The sequence below is a fragment of the Amphiprion ocellaris genome, chromosome 10 (genome assembly GCF_022539595.1).
Source record: "Amphiprion ocellaris isolate individual 3 ecotype Okinawa chromosome 10, ASM2253959v1, whole genome shotgun sequence".
Classification (NCBI taxonomy): Eukaryota; Metazoa; Chordata; class Actinopteri; family Pomacentridae; genus Amphiprion; species Amphiprion ocellaris.
In genome coordinates this window covers 4,234,951-4,258,021 of record NC_072775.1, presented here as the reverse complement: position 1 = coordinate 4,258,021, position 23,071 = coordinate 4,234,951, and the positions used below count along the sequence as shown (strand labels likewise).

Here is a 23,071-nt window from a genome sequence, read left to right as displayed (position 1 = left end):
CTTAGAAGATTTCTCTTTTAATTGTTTTTAAACATTGAATCATAGTTATTGTATGTTGACAAGAATTCCCAGAAGCAGACGCTTTCATGTCAAAATAAGAAAAAAAGATTTCTTCAAAGTAATGCTAATTAATCAAAATTATAAAAAGTAATTCATCTCATTCTTCTTTGCAAAACTGCTCAAAGTCTGTCGGGTTACATGGGGATTATGAATGAACATCCATTTTCAAGTCCAGCCACAAATTCTCAATAGAATTGATGTCTGGTCTCTGACTGGACCACTCCAGAACATTCCCCTTGTTGTCATTAAACCATTTCTGTGTAGCTTTGACTGTGTTGTTCAGATCATTCTCTTGCTGGAAAACAAATCATCTCCCAAGTTGCAGTTCTCTTGCAAACTGCATCACATTGTCTTTTTTTGATTCCCCTTTAGTTTGCTACTTTCCCTTTACTCTCACAAGCATCCCAGGACCTGCTACAGAGCATCCCATTTGTGTGTGTTTGGTTTCCACCAAACATAGCATTTAGTCTGATGTCCAAAAAACTTGATTTTGATTTCATCAGAGCAACTATTCTTTTTCCAGTTGAATTCAGACTCTTCCATGTGCTTCCAGCAAACTCTAGTTGAGATTTATTTTTTCAGGTCTGCTCCAGGCAGATTTACACATGCCATATTCCTTCCATTTATCTCTTTATGCTTTTCAAAAACACTTTCTACGGATTCACCAGTGACTGGATGTACAGATACAGTTGCCTGTATACTACAGTTACTAATAAAATAAATATAACTAATTTTATTTTTTAAATTTTTAGTTATTTGGCATTACTTTGCAGAAATCTGCTTTCATTTTGACATCGAAGAGTCTTCTTTTCAAAATTCTGTCAAAGGCGGCAAATTAAATTGAGTATTGATTCAATGTTAGAAAGCAATAGAAGGGAACAATTTCCAAGAGGGTTAATACTGTATGGTTTGGCTTTGTGTTGTGACCTATTGAACACTCATCATTTATGTGCTATTATGCTAAACTATATAAACATGAAGCACACCCAAGTCTGGAGCCATCTTGTCAGGTCAAAATATGTTGTCTATATTTCTGTTTCTGTTAAATTTATGACACAAGTAATTCCTGGCAGTTGAGGCAGGACACTGTTAGTTTCCATGCTTGGTAGCAAACAGCTATGCCCATCACATCTCATTGGACTGATTTGTTGGTCTATTTAAAGGCCTTCATGTTTGCATTCACTCTGTGAAAGTAGTTACTACGAAAGCCTCCCCATCCCAACTTTTGTTAGGCTCTGCTTGTAAGCAACGGCAAAAATATTGACTTCTTCGTTATTTCAAACTTGGGTGTTTGTTGCAAAGTCCTCTCGTTTTAAAACTGTGACATTACCAATTCTTTCCATGTTTCTATTATGCATTTGTGCAGTGCAGAGAAGCTCCAGCACCAAAACCACCAAGTCAGATTGGTCAAATCAGTTGAAAATTGCTCAGGTGCTTAAATGCAGAAGCTGCTTAAATTTTCAACCTTTTCTACTTCCATCATGGCAGAAAATCGATGGAAGCTGTCACCAGGTGCTGATGTGCTTTCAGTTCACTCCTCCCTTAACGATAGCAGGGTTAAGTGGTTGGATGATACCTGGGGAAGAGCACTTCTCTCATTACAACATGTTTAGACAGCCAGGCTCTAGATCTACTGCATACGCTGCATGTGGTCGCCATCCTGTCAGCAGACACTGCTGACACTTCAGTGACAGCTCTGTCATGACCTCCTGCATGTATCCTCGTAGGTCGATGAGCAGGTCGATAGAGGTGATAAAGATTTAAACTTGACTGCAGCCGGATTCTAATAACATGCACATCAGCTGTTCAATAGCAGTTGTTCCAAACATTAGCACTCAAGGGCAATGTCTGGCATCAGGTTACCTATGAAGTGATCCCAACTTTAGGGTTACATTTCTCTTACAGAACACTGTAAAACTACTGTCTGCTTCTCTCTAATGTACATTTGTTAGATATAATGAGTAGTTTTACATTGAAAACTGATGGAGATGCTTCATGTAAACATAAACATTCATTTCAATCCATCAGTGGCAAAATAGATTAATTCTGTGCAGCACCAGAGGTGTAACCGTGCACTGAGGTGTCATACGTCCCAACATTTAGAACTCACATTTTTAGGTCCTAAACCCATCATTATGTGCTGTCTGTCAAATGCAATATTAACATTTTGATAATATTTAGCTGCAGAATTGTTACGAATATTGTAAATGGAAAGATTACATGGTCAAATCAATCAACCTAACAGTTTCTCATAATAGCAGATATGGTCTAGCTAAATGATTTAAATAAATTCATATTTGTTTTACTTTCTTAACTGGCTGAGGGACAAAGAAAGAACTGTTACATCTGAACGGTCATGCCAACTTATGTTTGCCTTTTCAACAGAATCTCAAGTTCATACATTGTATTAAAATGTTGCCGCAGGATTGTTGAAAATGTAAAATTACAGATGACAGACAGTCGTCTCGGGCAGAAAAAGTGCTCAGCTGGGTGGCCGTGAATTAAAATGAATGTGGAATGTGGCCACAAACGGCAGACGACGACTGTGTCAAAGGTCTCCTTGACAAGCTTAATGTTGGCTTGGATTTAATAGAGTACTTTCACCACTTGGGCTTTGGAATGCTGATGAGTCATTAAAGTCCCAACACGTCTAATTAATAAACATTTTTTCTTACATAATACATTAAAATATGTAAATGTGATAGCCCCACCCAGAAACAATACCATCAACACATGAAATGATGAACCTCTCTACTACCAGGAAGTAACTAAAACTAAAGAACAGTGGCAAGATACTTCTGTTTAAGTCAGTGATCCATCATATGCCTGCTCAAACATCATGTTGTAAAAATAAATACTGAGAGCATGCTCTGTACTATATATATAAAGTAATCCTTTCAGTTGCTAGTACCCTAAGAAGTAAATAAATAGACGTACTGCATCCATAAAAAGCTGCCCTCACTATTGTTCTGTCATGATTTTGGTATTAAGCATGTGTGCATTTTATTAATAGTCTGGGTGTGATAGATATTAATAGACCTTTTGTTTGAAACCTTGCCTGACCCCACTGCCTTCCACTGCATGAACAGACCACACAAACTGGGCAAGAGGCTGTTTACCGTTCACACTATCAGTGGCACTTTGGGCAAGATAGCAGCCCGGTGATAAAGACTCACTTTGACAAGAACTGATCAGAGCCATGCACAGAGGACAAAGTCATGCAGGGAAAAATAACCTCCTCGACTAGACAAAGAACCTGAACTGTTATCGTTTCTCTTGGGACCGTGTTGTTGTTTGTTTTTAGTCACTTAGTGTTTATTACAGCTTTATATACTAAAGGGTTGTCCCCATGAATGAAGGAGTTTCTATGCCAGTCATCCTAGGAGTAATATAATAATGCACTGATACTGAAAGAGGCACAACTATGAGGTCCACTGAACTATTCAGCACTGATTTGTTACTACACTTGAGCCTTGACTATACTCCTTTAGGGATGTGCACACAAACAGCTGTGGACACCACCAATGCATAGATGTTATTATATTACTTTGTAGTCCACTTGGAGGCCTTCATTACATATGTGTGTTAGGGAATTTTGCGATGTCCAGAGACGAATGAGGAGGTAGACTCAGAGATATTCTGGACCCTCAGATGGGTCATGTTGAGAGTACGGTTTACTGATATCAGGAGAAGTGACACAACGAGCAACACAGCGATGTGAGCATTGGTAGCCTCAATTCTGAGGATTCTCTTCAGCCTTGGGTATATATTGAGTTGGGAGGAATGCCATATTTAGATTATGGCCCAATATGGAGACAACTTGTCTACTCCATAACATCAGACTAAACAATATCTAAACTTAACCAAGTCATGTTTTTCCTACAGCAGTTGTCTCTCTCATGTATCTTCTTTGACAGCATCTGACTTTCTTGGGGTCATAACAAGGACAGAAAGGACCTGAATGAGCTCCCAGCCTCAGTTAAGGGGAAGCAAATAGGAACAGGGGTCAAAGGTGTAACCTGTAGGATAATTTGAGGAGATCTATAGGATCTAAAACTTGATTTAAGGTGACTGTAGTTGACAGATACAACCTGCATGATATTCTGGGATGTCTTCAGCTAACAGCTGCAAGGAAATACCTCAATTAGTGGAAAGAGAGTAATTTTCCCTTCACAACGTGTACAGCTACAGTAGGTTGAATCTACATGTGCTGTGCCAAGCATGTGCACTAGGAATGTAAATTTTGAAAGCAGCATTATCATTATCAATAGCTGATGAATAAATGACATGAAATAAACTCGGTGTGGAAGTAATTTCATGCCTTGATGAAATCACCTAGAATGCAATCACATTGACATTAATTGATCCAACAACTTATGTCATATGACATGAGCAGCCCTAATGGCGTAGACAACCTGCCATTATTATATGGTGGCACCATCAGTGAAATCTGGGCTCTGGCTAGTAGGAATTAAGCATCACGGGAGACTTTCTCATGGTGGAACTTTTCTAGCTAAACCCACACAATGCTCTCTATATTTTTTGTCTTTTGACAGGAGTGAGCATGTCCATCATTGTCCTTCCTTTCTGTCTCTGCTTTGGAATATTTTCAGCAGCAGCACAGGGCAGAGGAGCGGCAGCAGGCAACTGTTTGTGTTGTCAGCCAGTGTTTTATGGAGGATTAGAGCTGAGATCCTACAGCTGACAGTTCTGACTGATTGGACGCCACACAGATAGCAGGGCCTTTAATGGATCTGCACTGGGAGAAGCAGCACAGGGAGGGGTGAGTATGTGCTACTGCAGGCTGATTAATTTAAACAACCATTAGGTGAATGGAAATGAGGAGCACCAAAGCAGAAATCAACCGTGAAGGGCACTGACAAACATCTAATGGACCTTCTGGAATATTAGTACGCTAATTACATGATGACAAAGATGTAAAGTATTTTCAGGAGTATTTTTCAGACAGCAGTGAAAGTGCTGCATGGATAAAAAAAATAGTCCAACGATCTTGAATGGTATTATTGGAGAAAAACTACATTTAAATTAAGTGCATATACAATCTGTGTGTTATGTTATATGACTGCTTCAGCTCATTATTTGATTTATATGGTCTGACTCACAGGTATAAGCTCACCACTGGAAATTCATTTCAGATGGCTTGGTCTCCCCCTTCCATGATTATACGCTATCATTTTGCAAATTCCAAATATGGGAAACGAATCCGTGTATATTTTGGTAATTGGATTTTCCGTTCTGAAACGGGTATTGAAAAACAAAAAACGAGTGTTTATTTGATTTTCCTTTTAAAAAACAAAAATTAAAATTGAAATACAAGGCGTTTTTCCTTTTCATGATCAAAAAGTGATATACGAAATTTTAAAAATGCTTTGATTTTCATTTTACATTTAGAATAAAAAAGTAAAATCAGTAAGAGACAGAAACGGAAAAAGGTCCGTTTTTTCATTTTCTGAGACCGGAAGTGGTCATCAGCAAGTGTGGAGCCAAACAGAGTACGGTGCATAGACTGGATATAAGTTTTTTTTTTTTCGTTAGTTTTCATGGTCAAAATGAGAGATCAGGTGGCTGATCTTAAAATAAATCAATATTGAATTTTTTTTAGAGCGTTAAAATTTTGCGGAGCCAGGGGGCGGGGCTACTTGATTGACAGTCTGGTCTGGAATGATTGACAGGTCCTATGGAGGAGGCAGCAGAGACTCTGCTCTCCTCGTTTGGATTAATTCTGATATAATAACTGTTGGTTTATTTATCGGTGGAGCAGCACATTTTCCACAGACAGTTTTTCTGCCCATTGGCTTCTTTTAACCAATTTTCTGCCTTCAGCTGATTCTACCAGCAGACACTGAAAGGACTCTGATAGTTCGGTAAGTTAATGTTTATTTTCGTATCGGTGCCGCTTTTAATGCACTTTATATGCAGCTTCAGTGTCACATATAATGTGTGCCATGCACTCCGGATGTTGGTGGAGTTTATTTCTGTGTGTGTTGACCAGAGAAGAGAGTTAGCATCCAGTAAATATTAGTTTTAATGTTAGCGATGCTAACCGAGCTAGCTGCTCAGTTGTAGCCTGATTAAAGCTAAGGTAGCATCAAGCTAACGATGTTTGTGTTGAGTTTCATGTAAACAGCTGAAGTGTGTTGTGTTACTGTAATGTTGTACATTTAGTTAATAAAACTGTTCATGGAGACGCTGGTTCACATTAATGTAACGTTTAGAAAACCTAAATGTGATTAAAACAGTGAGGTTAAGGTTCTGTGTTGTCAGTAGTCCTGAATATCTGCTGAGTCTCTGAAGTTAAACTGGAGAAAACAGTAAGTCTACTCTCTAGTCGTTAACATTGTTGAATGACTGATTCACATGTTGTAGTGCATCTTAGTGCAGATTAGAAAAATAACCTCCCAGAATATGACCAAAGTAATGATGAACACTACAGTTAAATTACAGCACAGAGAAACTGAATAATAAAATCCTCTCCCTTAAAGTTAAAGTGACTACAGCCCTTTCTGTCTTTCAGTGCTTGGAAAACTGTATATGACAGAGGAAATCTTTCCAGGGATACTTTAAAATGAATCTCTGCTGTTGATGCTGATATTGTGACCTCTGTCTTCATCTCAGGTGTCTCATTTTCACTGTGAGGATCTTCTGAGTGAAGCCAACAGAAGGAAAACCTCATCTGGTTGTGAAGAAGGAAACTGAATTGACGACATCCTCAGTGAAGCACTTCCAGTTTAACTTCCTCTGATGGAAGCTGAGATCGTCTCTTTCACCAGTTTATTATTCTCTGTTCTTAGTATTCACAAGTTCCATTTATCACCTTTAACTTCATCTCTGCTGTTGGAGCAGAAATACAATCTATAAATTCCATGTTATTTATAGCAGATATGCTACATTAAAACATCAAGACATTCAGGGCAAGACCTTCATTATTCCCTTTCTTGCACATTTAAAAACTACATTGTTTAACTATTGTGAACTGTAAAGATGTGTAAACATCAAATAAATGGATGAAATAACTAATGTGTTGCTGACAGTGAAATGTAAATACTGAACAGTCACAAGACAAGTTGTATTATGAGGAGAGGAGCTGAATCTGCAGCATTATTGTTATTACTGGAAGGATGAGGAGGACATCAGTGCTGCTCTTGTGGAGAGTGAAGTTTCCGTTTCACCCACAGCGTGCTTTAGGACACCCGGGTCGGACTTGATGTTTGAAATACTGATCGACAGCTCAGATTTAACTGTAATTCCGTTTTGATGGATGTTAAGTTTTCACTCAAAGCCACCAGGAGCTGGGTCTTTAAAATAACCGCCGTCTCATTACAGAGTGAAAGTAGCAGTTCCTCCTTAAGGTCAGAGATTGCAGCATCTGAGGGCCTCTTCAAAAGAAGACATAGTTGATGAAGGCGTTCTGGAGCAGGGCCAGAAAGACCACGACCAAGCAGCCTTGAGATCTTAGGCAGCGTCTCCCTCAGGTGGGTGTCAGCAGTGTTCACGGTCAGGTCTGTGGTAATCCTGTCAAAAAACAAAACAGAAAAAAATCTAGATTATAAATCAACATGTAACCAAAGCACTCTGTGTATAACGCCATAGTATAGGATGTAGTTCAGAAAATGTTAAAGTATAGTATACTTTTCAAGAATAACATAGTATGGCCTGTAGTTCATAGTACAGCATGTTGGCAAGAAAAAAAACAAAACATAGATTATTATGTGGTTCAAAAAGCGCAAAATGATAGGATGTTGCCTAAAATTGTCATGTATGATATGTGGTTCAAAAAATGTCATAGTGCAGGATATTGTCAAAATAGTATGTTATTCAAGAAAACATCAGAGTATGTCGTCTAAAAAAAGCCATAGAATAATATTTAATTGGACAAGTAAAAGTATAGTAGTTTTTAAAACTTCAAATTTTTATATGTTGCTAAAAAACAACAAAAAAAACTAAAACAAAAAAAATGTCATAGTAATATGTCAATTAAAAAAGCCTATAGTTTAGCATAGTATGTCTCTTAGAAAACATCATAGTATAGTCTTTGGTATGAAAAAATGCCATCATATACATCGTATATTGTACAAATAACAAGTCAAAGGAAAGAGACATACATTGTAGAATTGTAGTAATTGTGGGCTGACTGATTTACTGATTATCAGTATTTTATTTTTTACTGATTTATGGTAATAAATACATTTTAAAATGGTGCTACTTTGGCTCTGAACCTTTATCTACCTGTGGTCGCTCTGTCTTCTGGAGTGATTTGATTGGTTATACGTCACGAATAAAACTCCTTTAACTTAACATCTGTAAACAAAACAAAAACATATCAACAAAGTTTTCTGTTAGAGTTTGTGTTCTTGTAAGTTTAACTCCAAGATTTTAAATACTTTCATTTACTGCAAATGAATATCTACTCCAAATGTCTCACTAATAATCATTATCAGCCTTAAAAACCCACAAAACACCCCTTTATACTCCACCACACTTAGTACAGTCCGGTTCCCCCTTCTATAAATCTGCTTGGAATTGTCCACTTCCTGTTTGTCAAAGTGAACTTCTACCTGGACAGGTTTTGTTGGAGCTCATGCAACAAACATTTTGGGTAACTGCACTTTAATATGGATGGATGACACTGAATTAGAGTCTGTTTTCATGAGACTGAGTTAAGATGTGTAGCTCTGTCATTAAATAGTAAATTATTTCTCAGAATTCACAGAGAAAAGTCTGAAATGTTTGCTAGGTTAGCGTCCCACATGTTCTTTGGCTCAGCTAAAGCTAACTCTCTCCAACTTCTGGATCTCTTGAGTTGCTTGTTGTTAAAATATCTTGCTAGAGGTGCTGAAGCTCAGAAAGTCTGAGATGTTTGTTCAAAATAAGCTCATTCTCAAGTCTTATCTGAACTGTCCTCTTTTGTTTGAACTTTCCCTAAACTTAGGAGTTAATGACAGAGCAGCACATCCAGACTCAGTCTCATTTATGTAGAGATTAAACTTCAATGTCATTCATTGATGTTAAAGTGCAGTTTTTCAAATGTTTGTTGCACATGCTCCCGACCAAACCAGTCCAGGTGGAAGACGATGTGAAGAGAAAGCTCCGGAGGATGAATATCACACATTTACGTTGGAAATAAATGTCCTTTCATTAGACATTGTCATGCAAAAGTTGGATTTCCCTTTAATGATGTTCAAATCTTTGTTGAGTGTTTTGTTGATGTTGGTTTCTAAATGTTTTTTGACGCTCGGCCCAAAGATTAAAACCTTTTGCGGCTCACAAGCTGCAACAGTTCACACATTATCAACTATCTTTCTGACTAAACTAAGATAAGTGAAAAACTGCCTGATTCCTGCATCATGAATGTAAATCTTTTTGGTTTTTATGACAGTAAACTGAATATATTTGGGTTTGATATTTTATAAACCAAAACAAGAAATGAATTAGTGGAGAAAACAATCAACAGATTAATGGACAAAGAAAATGTGTTTTCCAACATACATGGCTGAATTACTCCAACATTACAAGATACATACAATTTTAATTCAATTTTATATAACGCCAATTACAGGTCAAATTGTCTCAAGATGCTTTATTTTTATATTTTTTTGTCATATTTACAATATGACAAAGTAAGAAATTTAAACCTCTTGACTAATCCAATTTATTATTTGGTTTTTAAGAGACTAATCGACAACTAAAATAAGTTTCTCCATTAAAACTAATAAACATGAAGTCAAATAGAAGGAAGAGTTTTAAATACTGCAGTCCCACGACAACAGAATAAAGTTTCTCAACAAAAACTAAATCTGCTGGTGGATTCCATTAACGTCCTAGTAAAGGATAATAAAGTGTGATACTAAAGGTTTGTGGTGCTAAAAATGTCAAAGATATCAAGTTGAACATCTGGATGGAGGTTGATAAAAGTTGACCTTCCTTCATTTCTCTGGAGTCGACTCCATGGATTTTATGGATGGTGGTTAAAGACCTGCTCTTCAAGTCGTCTTCCTTCTAGTCGCTGTAAAAAGTCAGTCCATCCTAGCCGACTTCAACATCTCTTCATGACAACTTGTTCTGCCTCCGACCTGGTGGAAACTCCAGAAACTCGGGAAAACCCGTCGAGACTCGAAGAACTCGTGGAGACTCGAAGAACTCGTCGGCCGGGGGAAGGTGTGGTGGGTGGTGGGGGGAGGTGGGGGAGTAGAGGGGTGAGGCCGCCACCCACCTCCCCGCCTACTCTCCGCCCTGACTCCACCCAGACTCCGCCTTGGCACCGCCCATGTGGTCACTTCGGAAACTGCGATGCCAAAGGGACGACGAATTTATTTCTTTTTAACTGATCTGTAGCTCAGTGAGTTAAGGATTTGCCTATGGAGCTGCAGGTCGCTGGTTCAAGACCAGACCCTTCTTAAATTTTATCAAAATTCTGACAAAGACAAACAAAGAAAGCAGTCAGCAGTGGGTCTTGAACCTGCGACCCTCCGCTTGGGAGTCTGTCTTCTTATCCCCTGAGCTATTTGCTCAGATACTAATTCTTCTTTTTTTTGCGCATTTATCATCTATTTTTTGTCATTTTCGAGTTTTTTTTTAACTAGAGTCTCGACTCGACCGTTTTTCTCAGGAGGTTGGACTTCAGCCTTTGTGCTGGAGGGTTGAACCCTCAGTTCCAAGACTTTCCAAAGCCTCCACACCTCCCGAGTCCTCAGGACCTGAGCTTTCACACAGTCTGAGGGCTGAAATTTTCTAAGTCCCACAGTAGTTCTCTGTTAGATTGAACTTTCACACAGTCTGAGGGCTGAAATCCTCTAAGTTCCTGAGTAGTTCTCTGTTAGTTTGAACCTTCAGACAGTCTGAGGACTGATATCTTCTAAGTTCCTGAGTAGTTCTCTGTTAGTTTGAACCTTCAGACAGTCTGAGGACTGAAATTTTAAAAGTTTCTCAGTACTTCTCTGTTAGTTTGAACTTTCTGGTTAACAGAAGCCTTAAAACTTGTGACCATGAGTCTTGATTTCACATTTAGACCATCCATCTGAGTTCTTCTCAGACATTCACCTGTGGGTTTTTTAGAAATCCTCAACAAACTTTGATTCTCTTCACTGAACAGTAAAGTTTGTGGAGATCAGAAGGTAACATTAGTTTGATCAATGCCTTCGACTACTAGTAGACTTTATCTGGAAAGCAGTTTTCTGAAATGAGTTCTTAGTAAATCTGTCCACAATCAAACCAAGAACATAGAAAGAGGAAATGTTTGAAGAAACAACTTGATGTTTTCGTTTCAGACTAGAAAACGCTTTAAGACCTTTATGTTTTTGCTCTTTTTGATTGTTTTATTGTCGCTTCTGTTTAATTTGATCTTCTAAAGTTTAACTGGTGTCTTTTCAAATGTTTTGTCTTTAGTTTGATTCTTCATAAATTTTTAGTTTTGCTCTTTTCTCACCTTTTATTCTTTTCTAACGTCTGATTTGATTTCGAAATGTTTTGTCTTTTTAATGTTTAATTGTTGTTTTTTCAAATGTTTTATGGGCTTGTTTGAAAAATTTCCTTTTCTTTCCCAATGTTTAATTTTTCGATCAAATCTTCAAGGTTTTTCTTTTTAAATGTTTTACCACCTTTTAATGTTTAATTTTCTTTTTAAATGCTTCATTGTATTTTCTGTTTAATTCCTATTTATAAGTTGTATTGTCTTTAAGATTTAATTTTCTAATTAAACATTTTTTTATTAAATGTTTTGTCTTTTTAAAGGTTTAATAATCTAATTAAATGTTTTGTATTTTTTTAAATGTTTAATATTCTTCTTGTTTAATTGTATTTTTTAAATGTTTAATTATCAAAAATATTTTATCTATAATTTTTAATATTTGTATTTGAAAAATTTTGTTTAATTTCATAATTACATGTATTGTATCTTGTTTATCTAATTCAATATTTTGTTTGTTTAATAGAATTTATTTGTATTTAATGTTTAACTATATTAAACAGACAAAATATTAAATTAGATAATTAAACAAGATACAATACATGTAATTATGAAATTAAACAAAATTTTTCAAATACAAATATTAAAAATTACAGATAAAATATTTTCGATAATTAAACATTCAAAAAATACTTTTTAATAATAAACCTTTTTAAAAGTTTTATTGTATTAATTTTTTCCCCCTTTGATTTAATTGCTTTTTGTTATGTAGTTTATTTCTTTAATCTTCTTTTTCTGTCAAGATTTTAACCCCAACCTTAAAAATGAAATAAACCCTTAAATCACAATGAAAATACTTCTGTTGTCACAATCATGAGTTAGTCAATTATTCAGTTTATCAATTCAACTTTATTTGTTTAGCACCTTTCACACAGATGACAAAACTAAACAAGCAAAGAGAAAAAAAACTATGCTAAAACTATGATTAAAACTCAAAAAAAAAAAAAAAAAAAAAAAAGATTTAACATGGTAATAAAATCTGTTGTGTCCAGGGGATGGAGGGAGTTTATTGAAGTCTTCTTGGGCTCACATGGGAAATCATTTAAAATATAAACTTGATATTCAGTCTAAGGAAACTGCAGAGCGACAGAAGAACCAACAATATCTCCTGTTTTCTTCTTTAATGAGTCGACTCTTCTTGTGCTTTCAGACCAAAGAACTACAGACTCTTCACAACCTGCTCAAACTCTTGGTACAGGACCTCACCACACGGGTCAAGAAGGTTTCCATCTCATTTCTACTCTGAAGCTCACCTTCTCCTGCTCAAACTGCTGACAAATGTTTCTGCTGCTGTAAGGTCTGGTATCCAGAACTTCCTAAAAACTCTGAAAGTCTCTTCTGCTGCAGGTTGCTTTGTAGAACTGTTGCAGAAAACCTCACTAAACCACACGGAGGAGCCTCAAGATAGTCGTCCAAATGAAACCATACAAAAACCAAACTAGCACAACCCAAACGCTAAAGTCTCCTGCAGCCTACCAGAGAACCTCTGAGAACAGAGAATCAGGACAGGAACTCTTACCTTCTGGACAACCAACGCTGGTTCTCAAACAAGAATACAGAATGTGCCTGACCAAAAACCTCTAAAGACTCACTACAGCCAAGATAAAGACACAACTCAGCTGCACCAAATCCACTAATCACTGCACACATTAGCCCCATGTGCTAACTGTGGCTAAAGAACCACATTTACCAAGACAACTATCTAGTACAAAGTCCTAAAACACACCAAGAAACACATTAAAGATGATTTTAATGCTGGAAGCTGCAAGCCAACGCCTAAAGAACAAACTGAAGCAACGGAGCCAAACCCGGTTCTGTGGTGAAGAGAAACGGAGGAAATGTTTGTCTGCAGCTAAATAAAGCAGGAAGACACTGAGCTGCTCAGGTGTTCCTGATAACACCAAGCTGCTCAGGTGTTCCTGATAGCACCAAGCAGCCACCTGGACAGCCAATAGGAACACAGCTTACTGGAAGTCCAGAGGGCTGGCTTAGTCAAGGAAATTCAGTTTAAAGTTGAAGCAGAAAGTTAACAAAGAAAGTTGAAAACCATCTTCTGATACCTGAAATCTCTGAGTTTTCACACAAAGAACACCTGAACATGTCAAACTGGTTCCATAGTAGAACCATCATTGTAAAAACGTCATAGTATGGTGTGTTGCTCAAAAAACATTACGACCCGGCTGTCTAGGGTCACCGAGGAGCAACACAAAAACAGGACAAACGCTGGTTTCCAGGGGGTTAGGAGGATATTTATTTGAAAGAGGAAGTTTACAACAACACAACATGTGAGCAGAAAAATCACAAAGTCTGTCTTTAGTTCAGCTGAAAATATTAGTTTTTGTCTTTTTTATTGACCAAACTTTTCAGGAAGTAGATGAAGAATAATTAAAGCTCTCATGTAGAAGTCCAACTTATTTTGGATCCTTGTGGAGAGTTTAATCTTAGAGTTTGTAAAGCTGTTGAGTTTTTAGAGTCACATGGATTGTTTTGACATTTAATAACCAAGTCCTGAAATAAAATTACAGTTGTGGATTTCTGTCATTTAGTCTGGACTAAACAAGTAACAGCAGCATAAATCTCAAACGTCATTATGAGGAGTCTGGATTGAGGTTTCTCACTTGATAATAATCAAAACATGAAATTTAGGTTGGTTTAAAGGAATATTCCACCTTAAATCTTTGAATGTTGACCTAAAAGGTTGGTTTCAGGAAGTATTCCACCTACAAGGTCCTCGCACATCCACCTTAAAGGAACATTCCACCAAAAATCCTTGGACATGCACCTAAAATGTTGGTTTAACTGAGTATTCCATCCAAAATCCTCAGAGAGACCTGAGGGGCTGTTTAAAAGGAATATTCCACCTAAAACCTCAAATATAGACCCGAAAGGGTGGTTTCGAAAAAATCCTTCAATGTAGACCAAAAAAGTTAGTATGGAGGAATATTCCACCTGAAATGTAGACCTGAGAAGTTGGTTTGGAAGAATATACCATCCTAAACATCCTTAAATGTAGACTAAAACATGGTTTGGAAGAAAATTCCACCTAAAATTCTCCACTGTAGACCTAAAAGGTGAGTTTAATGGTATATTCCACCTAAAATTCACTACTGTAGACCTTGGAGGTTGGTCTGATGGTATATTCCACCCAACATCCTTGAACATAAACTTAAAAAGTTCAATCAAAGGAATATTCCACCTAAAATCCTTCAATGTAGACCAAAAAATCTTGGTGTAAAGGAGTATTCCACCTTAAATGTAGACCTAAAAGATGGTTTGGAGTAATATTCTACTCCAAAATCTTCCAATGTAGACCTAAAAGGTTGATCAAATGGTACATTCTCCCCAACATCCTGGAACATTTACCTCAAAGGTTGGTTTAATGGTATATTCCCAGAAGAACCCTTGAACATTGGGCTTTTTGGTATATTCCACCCAAAACACTTGTACATATACCAAGAAGTCAGTGTAAAGGAAATGTAGACCTAAAAGGATTGTTTGAAGGAATATTTAAACTGTTATTTTCATGATTTAATAATCTGTTATCAGTCAGAACCCTGGCAAACTTATTTTCATCAGTTTTTTTCGTGGAAGTCACAAATAAAGGAGCTCTTGGTTTTTCCCTGCGTTAGTGAGTCCAAAGCTGCTGTTTCAACACAGATACGTTCACATGCATCCACAAACCTCTCAGCACTCAAACACCCACAGACAGGAGGCTGGCTGGACCGAGGCTCGGCGGCGTCCTCAGACCCACGAGTCGGGGAGTCGCTGAACTTGTTGGTCCGGTTTGAAGGCCTCCGTGTGGTCCAGTAGAAGTCCATGTAGTCGGTGTTGGCTTTGAACCGCAGCGACTGGCCACCATCAGGTGGACCGGCTCGTCCTCGTAGGACTCCTCCTGTAGCCTTGAGGGAACCACAGAAACATTCAGTAGCTGTTGGAGTTCTTCCTGTCAGGCTCGTGGTAGAACGGCTCTGAAGTATCTTGTACTTGTCTTATCTGGAACAATCTAACAGCCTAAACTGTTAACAGCGGTGTAAAGAAGCAAACACACAAGCATAGATTAGGACTCAAACTAGATTTATTTTAGAAAACAAATCAACTTAGAGGCATTTATTCACATATGTGACTGAATAGGAGGCCGTCCACTCAGATTGGAGGTCTTCATTCTGTAGGTTGTTTGTTCGGTGAGACTCTTGGACCTCCATCAGCTGACGTGGATGTTTGACAGTCTTCCTCTCTAGTGCCAGATGATTCATCCATGAATTCAGCAGCTACAGACTGAAATGAAGCTCATGCTGCCGTTATTGAATTCCTGTTCCAGATCAAATGTTCAGATCTCACCTTGAATGCATACTGTCTGTTGTTCTGATGAACCACAGGGTCAGAGGAGTTTTAGCAGCATAAAGGGACCAACACAGTATTAATCAGGTGGTCAGAATGTAATACTGTTATATTGTCATGCTGATTATATGATCAGTAAATGTTACCATCAATTATAACGTCCACATTGATCAGGAAAAAAAACTCAGTTCATTCAGAAACTGTGGGGTTAAACCTGACAACACAGACCTCAACAGCAGTTTGTTTCAAAGCAGAACAATAGCCAGTTTTCCCTAAAGGAGCTTTCAGAGCAACAATTAAATGACAATTTTGTTCTCAATAGGTTCACAGAGTCAGAGTCAGCCAAAATAATGTATACACACATCAGGAAAAGAACAGTTGACTGTGGAATATTTAGGAGCCAGGAAATGTCACGACTGGATTTGTTGCACAGGTGGCATCCTATCACAGTTCCATGCTGGAATTCACTGAGCTCCTGAGAGCGACCCATTCTTTCACAAATGTTTGTAAAAGCAGTCTGCATGCCTAGGTGCTTGATTTTATACACCTGTGGCCATGGAAGTGATTGGAACACCTGATTCTGATTATTTGGATGGGTGAACGAATACTTTTGGCAATATAGTGTATATATAGAAGACTAGATACTAGCGCGCTGTCTTCTGTATATATCTATGGTCTGACCAATCACTGCTCTCTGGCTCTGCCCTCTGAGAATCTTGTTGTCATTTGGCTCCACACTTGCTGATGACCACTTCCGGTCTCAGAAAATGAAAAACTGACCTTTTTCGTTTCTGTCTCTTACTGATTTTATTTTTTTGTTATTCTAAATATAAAATGAAAATCAAAGCATTGTTAAAATTCCGTATATCCCTTTTTGATCATGAAAAGGAAAAACGCCTTGTATTTCAATTTTATTTTTTGTATCTTAAAATGAAAATCAAATAACCACTAGTTTTTTGTTTTTCAGAACGGAAAATCCAATTGCCAAAATATACACGGACCGGAAACAACAACAACCCATTTGTACCATGCTGTAATGCAGCCTTGCTAGTATTTCAGTTATATGGCATTTGTTTAAACACAGCACCTTTATCTCAGCAATGTTTCAGAGATAACTAAGGGTTAGGCTTGTTCAAATGTGTTGAAAGTTCTATGGAACGAATGTACTTTTTAACGTCACTGTTGCTGATGTGCTATGGAGTTGAGCATATCAGCAGTGAAGAGCAGGTGAAAGTTTGTAATAATTGGATTGGGATAAGCTCATGAGTCCCTTTGGTTCACGTTTAATAAGTTGTACACACATTTAGAAACAGTTAATCATTAGCTACAGTGCATTACTTCCTAAACAGCTTTAAACATTTTGTGTGTTTTGCTGCTGTCGTGTTTTTTTCACAGTAATAACTAGATGTGGTCTGTCACACACTTCTGCGATGCTCAAAGTCCTCAGATGTTTGAAGATGTAATTTTTCAGGAGGTGTGCTTTGTGCATTTGACCAAAGTGGCTCTTACTGCTTATGTTCCCTTGAGTCATGATTGGTTGATGGTACATTAGAGACATTAAAACAACCATCACTACAAAAGCATGTTTCTAAAGTTCAGTTTGTTTTTATTTATATAGCACCATTTCACAATGCAAGTCACCTGAGGATGCTTCATGTGATGAGGTACAGACATTGCAATGACACCTTACAGAGAGAAACTCAGCAACCCCGAAGGTTCCATCTGAGCAGCTCTAACAAAAAAAACTCCCATTTAACAAGAAGAAACCTCCAGCAGAACCAGGCTCAGGGAGGGCAGACTTCTGCCTCGACCAGGTGGGGTAAAGGGAAAGCGCTGTATGTCTGAGTGCTAAACTGAGCAGCTGGCTCTGAGTTATACCAGCACACACTTTCATAACATAGAAATGCACCATGTGACCTGGTTATTAGAGGAGTTTGGACAACAGCACTGTTGCTAAAGTTAGATATGACATATTAGCAAATGTATGTGTGTTCTTGTATCGATGTAGGGATACAAACACAAACATGCAGCATAATGAAAAACAACTCCCTGTTGGGAAATGTATTTAATTTTACAGTAAACACTTAGAGTAAGGGCCGGGTCAGACCAGTATTGGTTATGGTTAAATTATTTCATGTTCTCCATTACTCATGAGTGTAAGCCTCCTCACAGTAATGTAATGTCACAGGCCATCCACAGAGTGTCAGTATTTTTTAATCTATCATCACTCAAACTTCTCAGGGCTTCTTCTGTTCTCACTGTATCTGGGCTCCAATAAATTATACTGTAGATATATTTGTAGAGAAGACAGTGAGTAGAGTACAAAATAATGAACTCATGGAGAACTCATGGAGACAAAAGACAAACCTATAGAAACTATACATTCCTCTTTTATATTGATTTCTTAAATATTTCCTTTTTTTGTTACTCCTTAATTTAGTCAATGTATGTTGCAGCTGGTCAGAGTTCTGCTTTATAAAATATATCTTCCCAGGGGTTTAGATCAGATCAGACACCAGTTTTTGTGTTGAAGTATTCTGATAGCTGCTATGAGCAAATGTTAAACACATTTTCACTTTTTTGAGGAACAACGCGTACATTTTTTTTCCAGTTTTCTACTATAGAACTACACGGCTGCGCATCAGCACTTGTGAGTACCTCATAACTCATCTATTTAATATGTTCTTCAATGATTCTTCCACCTCAGTTTGAAGAGATTTTTTTTTGCTTAAAGTAGCGATAGCATATTTTAACTATGAAATATGTTGTACTATAATGACTTTGTTCACCCAGTATCTACTGAGTATGTACAGAAGTACTGAGAGTACTACTGTTTCCAGTAACATGTCCAGTTGCTACTTCTTTTTGTTCTATAGTCTAGTTTTCTTCCACTGTATTATCCATTTTTACCTCAGTGCCAGCAGATGTCAGCAGCACTGCATCTACTGAAATGTGAAATGAGAGTGAACACATATTAGAGCTCGATGTTATTCTAGGAGGTGCTGTTCCAGTCCCATAGTGTCCATAGAAGTATTATTGGCAGTAAAATTACTTTTTACAAAGAGGTTTCTACTGTTTCAGGTTTTTCTTCAAATTTCTGCACAGAGATTGCTCCATAATGAAAACTTTAGAGTTTGAAGAACTAGTTTACGTGTCTTTAGTCAGTTTTTTTTTTGGTATCTCACTAGTATCATAGGATATCTGTTGCACTTCTTTTCAGATACAGTACGTCATGTTTATGCACCTGGACATGTCATCAGTGATGCTTCCTGAGGACAGCAGGTGGTTTGGGTTTTTAAACATCACACATCGGCGCCCAGGTGGCACTGCAAGTGTGGATCAAGGTGTGCCAACATGTATTTATTACATAACAAAGTGACATATCTGTCAAAATATAGCTTTTAATGTGAGTCTGAAACATGTCAGATTAATGTTCGCCCATCCTTTTGTTATACTTGCGTTATCCTGTAGTGGGTTGCAGGGGGCTGGAGGAATGAAACAGAAAAGTTTGACTATTTGACACATGCAATTCAGGTCACAATCTTACAGTAGCTGACTGTTAATTATAGATCCGTCAGTGAACTTTTAACAGTAATTTGGTGTTCTCAGACATTGTCTCAGTATTTATAGATGAAAAACAAATGCAGTAACTTAAGATATTTGACTTGACTGCTCCACTTCTCAGCATGTGGTCCGAAGAAAGAGCCGGAAGACATTTAACACTTGGAAACCAGCTCAGGATTTATTTCTGTACGAACAGCAGCAGCTTCAGAACCCAAACTGACACACAGGAGCGCTCAGCTGAGTCAGACATTTCAGAGCTACAAGGTACAGGATGGGACAGTAATTGATTATAGTAATAGGAAGAAAAAATTAAGACACCAATGACATGAATCTCGTGTAAATATAGCAAATACATCTCAAAGAATGTTGGAATTTTAGGGGCTAATGTGTAATGAATTCAGGGCAAATTTGAAGTCAGAGTGATTGACAAAGCTCAAGTCCCTTAGCCCAAAATCTTGCATCTTCTGACAGAAAGAAAGAAAGGCGGGATATTTAATTCTAATTAAGCCAGAAGTCATATTAGTCAAACATGCCTTGACCTTTCTTTAACAGTGTGCATGTTGGTGATGTAGGCAGAAACAAGGTGGTCTCAGTCCAGTAGTTAATGTGCTTCTCAAATGAACATTTTTGTTCAAATTTCAGCCACTTTTTACACTTCTTTTTAAGCTTCTTGATTGGAATCTCTGTCACAGCCGGATTTGCTGCTAGCATAACCCAAACCATCACCCAGTTGTGGGGTCGGCCCATCTGAAGAAGAGTTGGAACCACATTCCATGTTGTCCACTGGGTGACTTTGCCCCAAAATATGTTTTGATCTGTTGTGTAGGACTAGATGTTGATATCCCTTCTTGCATACATGCGACGCCTAAGACTCTGTAGGATGGTCCAGTGAGTGAGGGCATCTTCTGGGTTATCAAGTGGGCGCCCGCCTTCCCCTGTGTTTCGCTGACAGGCCCATGACACCTCCAGAGGGTTCAGCAGTGAATCCCAGTGTCCCAGGTTCACCCCCTAGATGCCATCTACTCAATTGAAGGCCCAGGTGTAGTCCTTGTTCTTCATCCACAGCCACTGACTTCCCTTTTCAGTAGCTCTGGAGAGGTCTTTGATCACCTGTGGTGGGCCTTCCTGTGTACTCCCATTTCCAGGGCACTGTGAGCTCAATGATGTAAAGGTGCCTAAGCGAAGTTGACCATAGCACCAGGTCTGGTCGTAGTTTGGTGGATGCAATCTCAGGTGGGAAGCAGAGCTTTTGGTCCAGGTTGTACAGCATCCTCCAATCACAAGCTCCTCTCAGCTGGCCAGGTCTTGGTCTTGAGGTGGCGAGACAGGCTCGACCCTCACCCTCCCGGACAAATGTTGTTTCTTGCCATTGGGTCGATGTGGGTGGAAGGGCGTTAACACTCATCTGCTGCGTTTTCAGCACTAGTGCTAGACACTTTCAATAACCAGTTTATACTTCCACAGTGCATGCAGTTTTTACATCACCTTGCTTGAATCAGTGCACCAGCACAATTGACTGGTTCACAGCTGTTGTTAAGGAGACTACTGGTTTTCTGAAGGGGGCAGAACATGTGTCACACAATTGTCATCTTTGACCTTACTGAATTCTGCCATAGAGTTCTATTTTGGATTCTTTTAGTGGTGAGTCCCAACATACCATTGGACATTTCTAACCATTCAGTAAATCCTGTCGTTATCACGGCCACACATCAAACAACATAACACCAAACATACATTTTTCACAATTTCAGATAAATATACACACATTAGCCCCCATCTGCTAATGTACCCGTTAAAAAAACTTTACCAGAGACTGAATATGGCATGTTTGACTGCCAGATTTCTGATCAATAACCTGCTTCTAGATCATCACATCGATTGTGTGTTTTTTCACATTGCTGAACAGTGACCGACCAGCTGCCACTATTGAAGCTTCAATCACCAAACTATACTGTGCCATTCATTTGTTTGTTGAACCCAAACACTATTTTTATAACCTGATATCACAGCAAAAGAGAAAGGATAGTAAATGTGGGTAAAGTGTGTTACCTCCCACTGATTGACAGAGACGGCTGCAACAGCTGAGTCTCAGCCCAGATACAGTACAAAGGTTACTGCTATTAATACACACAAACACACACACATAATGTGAATGTGGCATATTGCATTTAATTGATGACACTGAATTCATGACACTGCTCTTCTCAGCGTTGCTCAGCCTCTAACTTCTGCTCTGTGTTAAAGTGAAATAAGTCAGAAACCCTGACACGCCCACATTAACACCAAGGAATCTCTGTTAACGTTTCAACCTTCAGCTACCTCAGGAGGCCTGCAGACATATGACAGGGCGAGAACATGCTCTGTATTTTTATATGTGTGTGGTGGAGAGGGGAGGTGTCAGTGACAGGGAGAAGAGTAGAGAAGCTACAGTTATAATGAAGATAGTTTGAAGACTATTCTGAAGCTACAACTGTTGGACATCTCAGGGTGGATCACAGCAGTGGACATTTAAATTCTGCAGAAGCAGCCTGGAGGGTTGGACAATGACAGTCGCTGCACAGCAAGAAAACTGAAAGGAGAACCCGCTGCGTTAAATCAGAGAACAGCTCAACTCTCTTTTACCAGCAGCTACAAATACCGAGGAGAGAGGGTTTACCGAGCTGCAGCTGGACTACACTGAAGCTACAAGCAGTTAGCTGTGTTAGCATGCTGCTCTGAGTCAGCAGAAGTGCTGCTGGACTGGAGAACTTCAGGGCTGGATTTCACAGTGGGCACTCATTTGGAATCTGGGGAATGCTGGAAGCCAGTTGTCATTTCATTCATGTTGTACAGTTCAAACTCTACGCATGGATGCAGAAAGATAGCAGCTAACAGCGGTGGATTTCACCTGTTTTTACTGGACGACCAGCAGCTTTGGATTTCTACAGAATCAGCCACCAACAACCATCAATGCAACAAAGGATCTGATCTCAGACTTTGAAAGATATAATTTAGTTCAGTTGCAAGAAGACTTGTTTTTACACTTTTCTGCTCCATTCTGGTGCACATGAACGGACAACATAAAATGCTGAGTAGCTCTTATTTACAGAGAGGTCACCCCCAGTCAACAGTGTGTTAAGTGCATTCTGTAGAGGATTTTAGCCTTATCACATGAAACAGTGCATGCTCCTGAGTCTGGGGTGGATAATCTACACAAACACACTGCTGCATTCAGAGCCAGCAGCAGGTGACCTTCATACTTCAGCTTAGATCTAGTCAGAGTTGGGTTCTGGGTCCAGATGTTCCTCAACACGGTGCTGGTGGTCCTGACGGACCTGGCGGCCAGGTTCCTGGGTAACACCGCGTTCCGGCAGCACTTCCACCTGCTGCTGTCGGCGATGGTGATGTTCGGTCCTGCACTCAGCTTCTGGGTGTCTCAGCACAGCATCTTCGCCAAGAGAAGCCACTTCCTGTACAGGTGAGACCACTTCCAGTTTACACTCCACTTCAGCCCAGTTGTGTTATTGTTCCGTTCAGTTGGATCTGATACAGGAGCTGCAGTAAGGGGGCCTCCATCCTGCCTGTGTTATAAAGAAAAGCTTACAAATTAAACACAGAGCATACAGAACAAAATATGCTCTGGTTATT

The 23,071-nt window shown here is 38.7% G+C and overlaps 1 protein-coding gene across 1 annotated transcript in view; it reads left to right on the top strand.

The window, feature by feature from the left end:
* The window catches only part of fitm1l (fat storage inducing transmembrane protein 1, like), a 28,477-nt gene that overhangs the window by 3,074 nt on the left and 2,332 nt on the right, over positions 1-23,071 (top strand). The window contains exons 2-3 of the mRNA XM_023292343.3: positions 4,674-4,843; positions 17,499-22,901. Coding sequence (XP_023148111.1) covers positions 22,723-22,901 — 179 coding nt within the window. The 5' untranslated portion in view covers positions 4,674-4,843; positions 17,499-22,722. The remainder of the gene's footprint in view (positions 1-4,673; positions 4,844-17,498; positions 22,902-23,071) is intronic.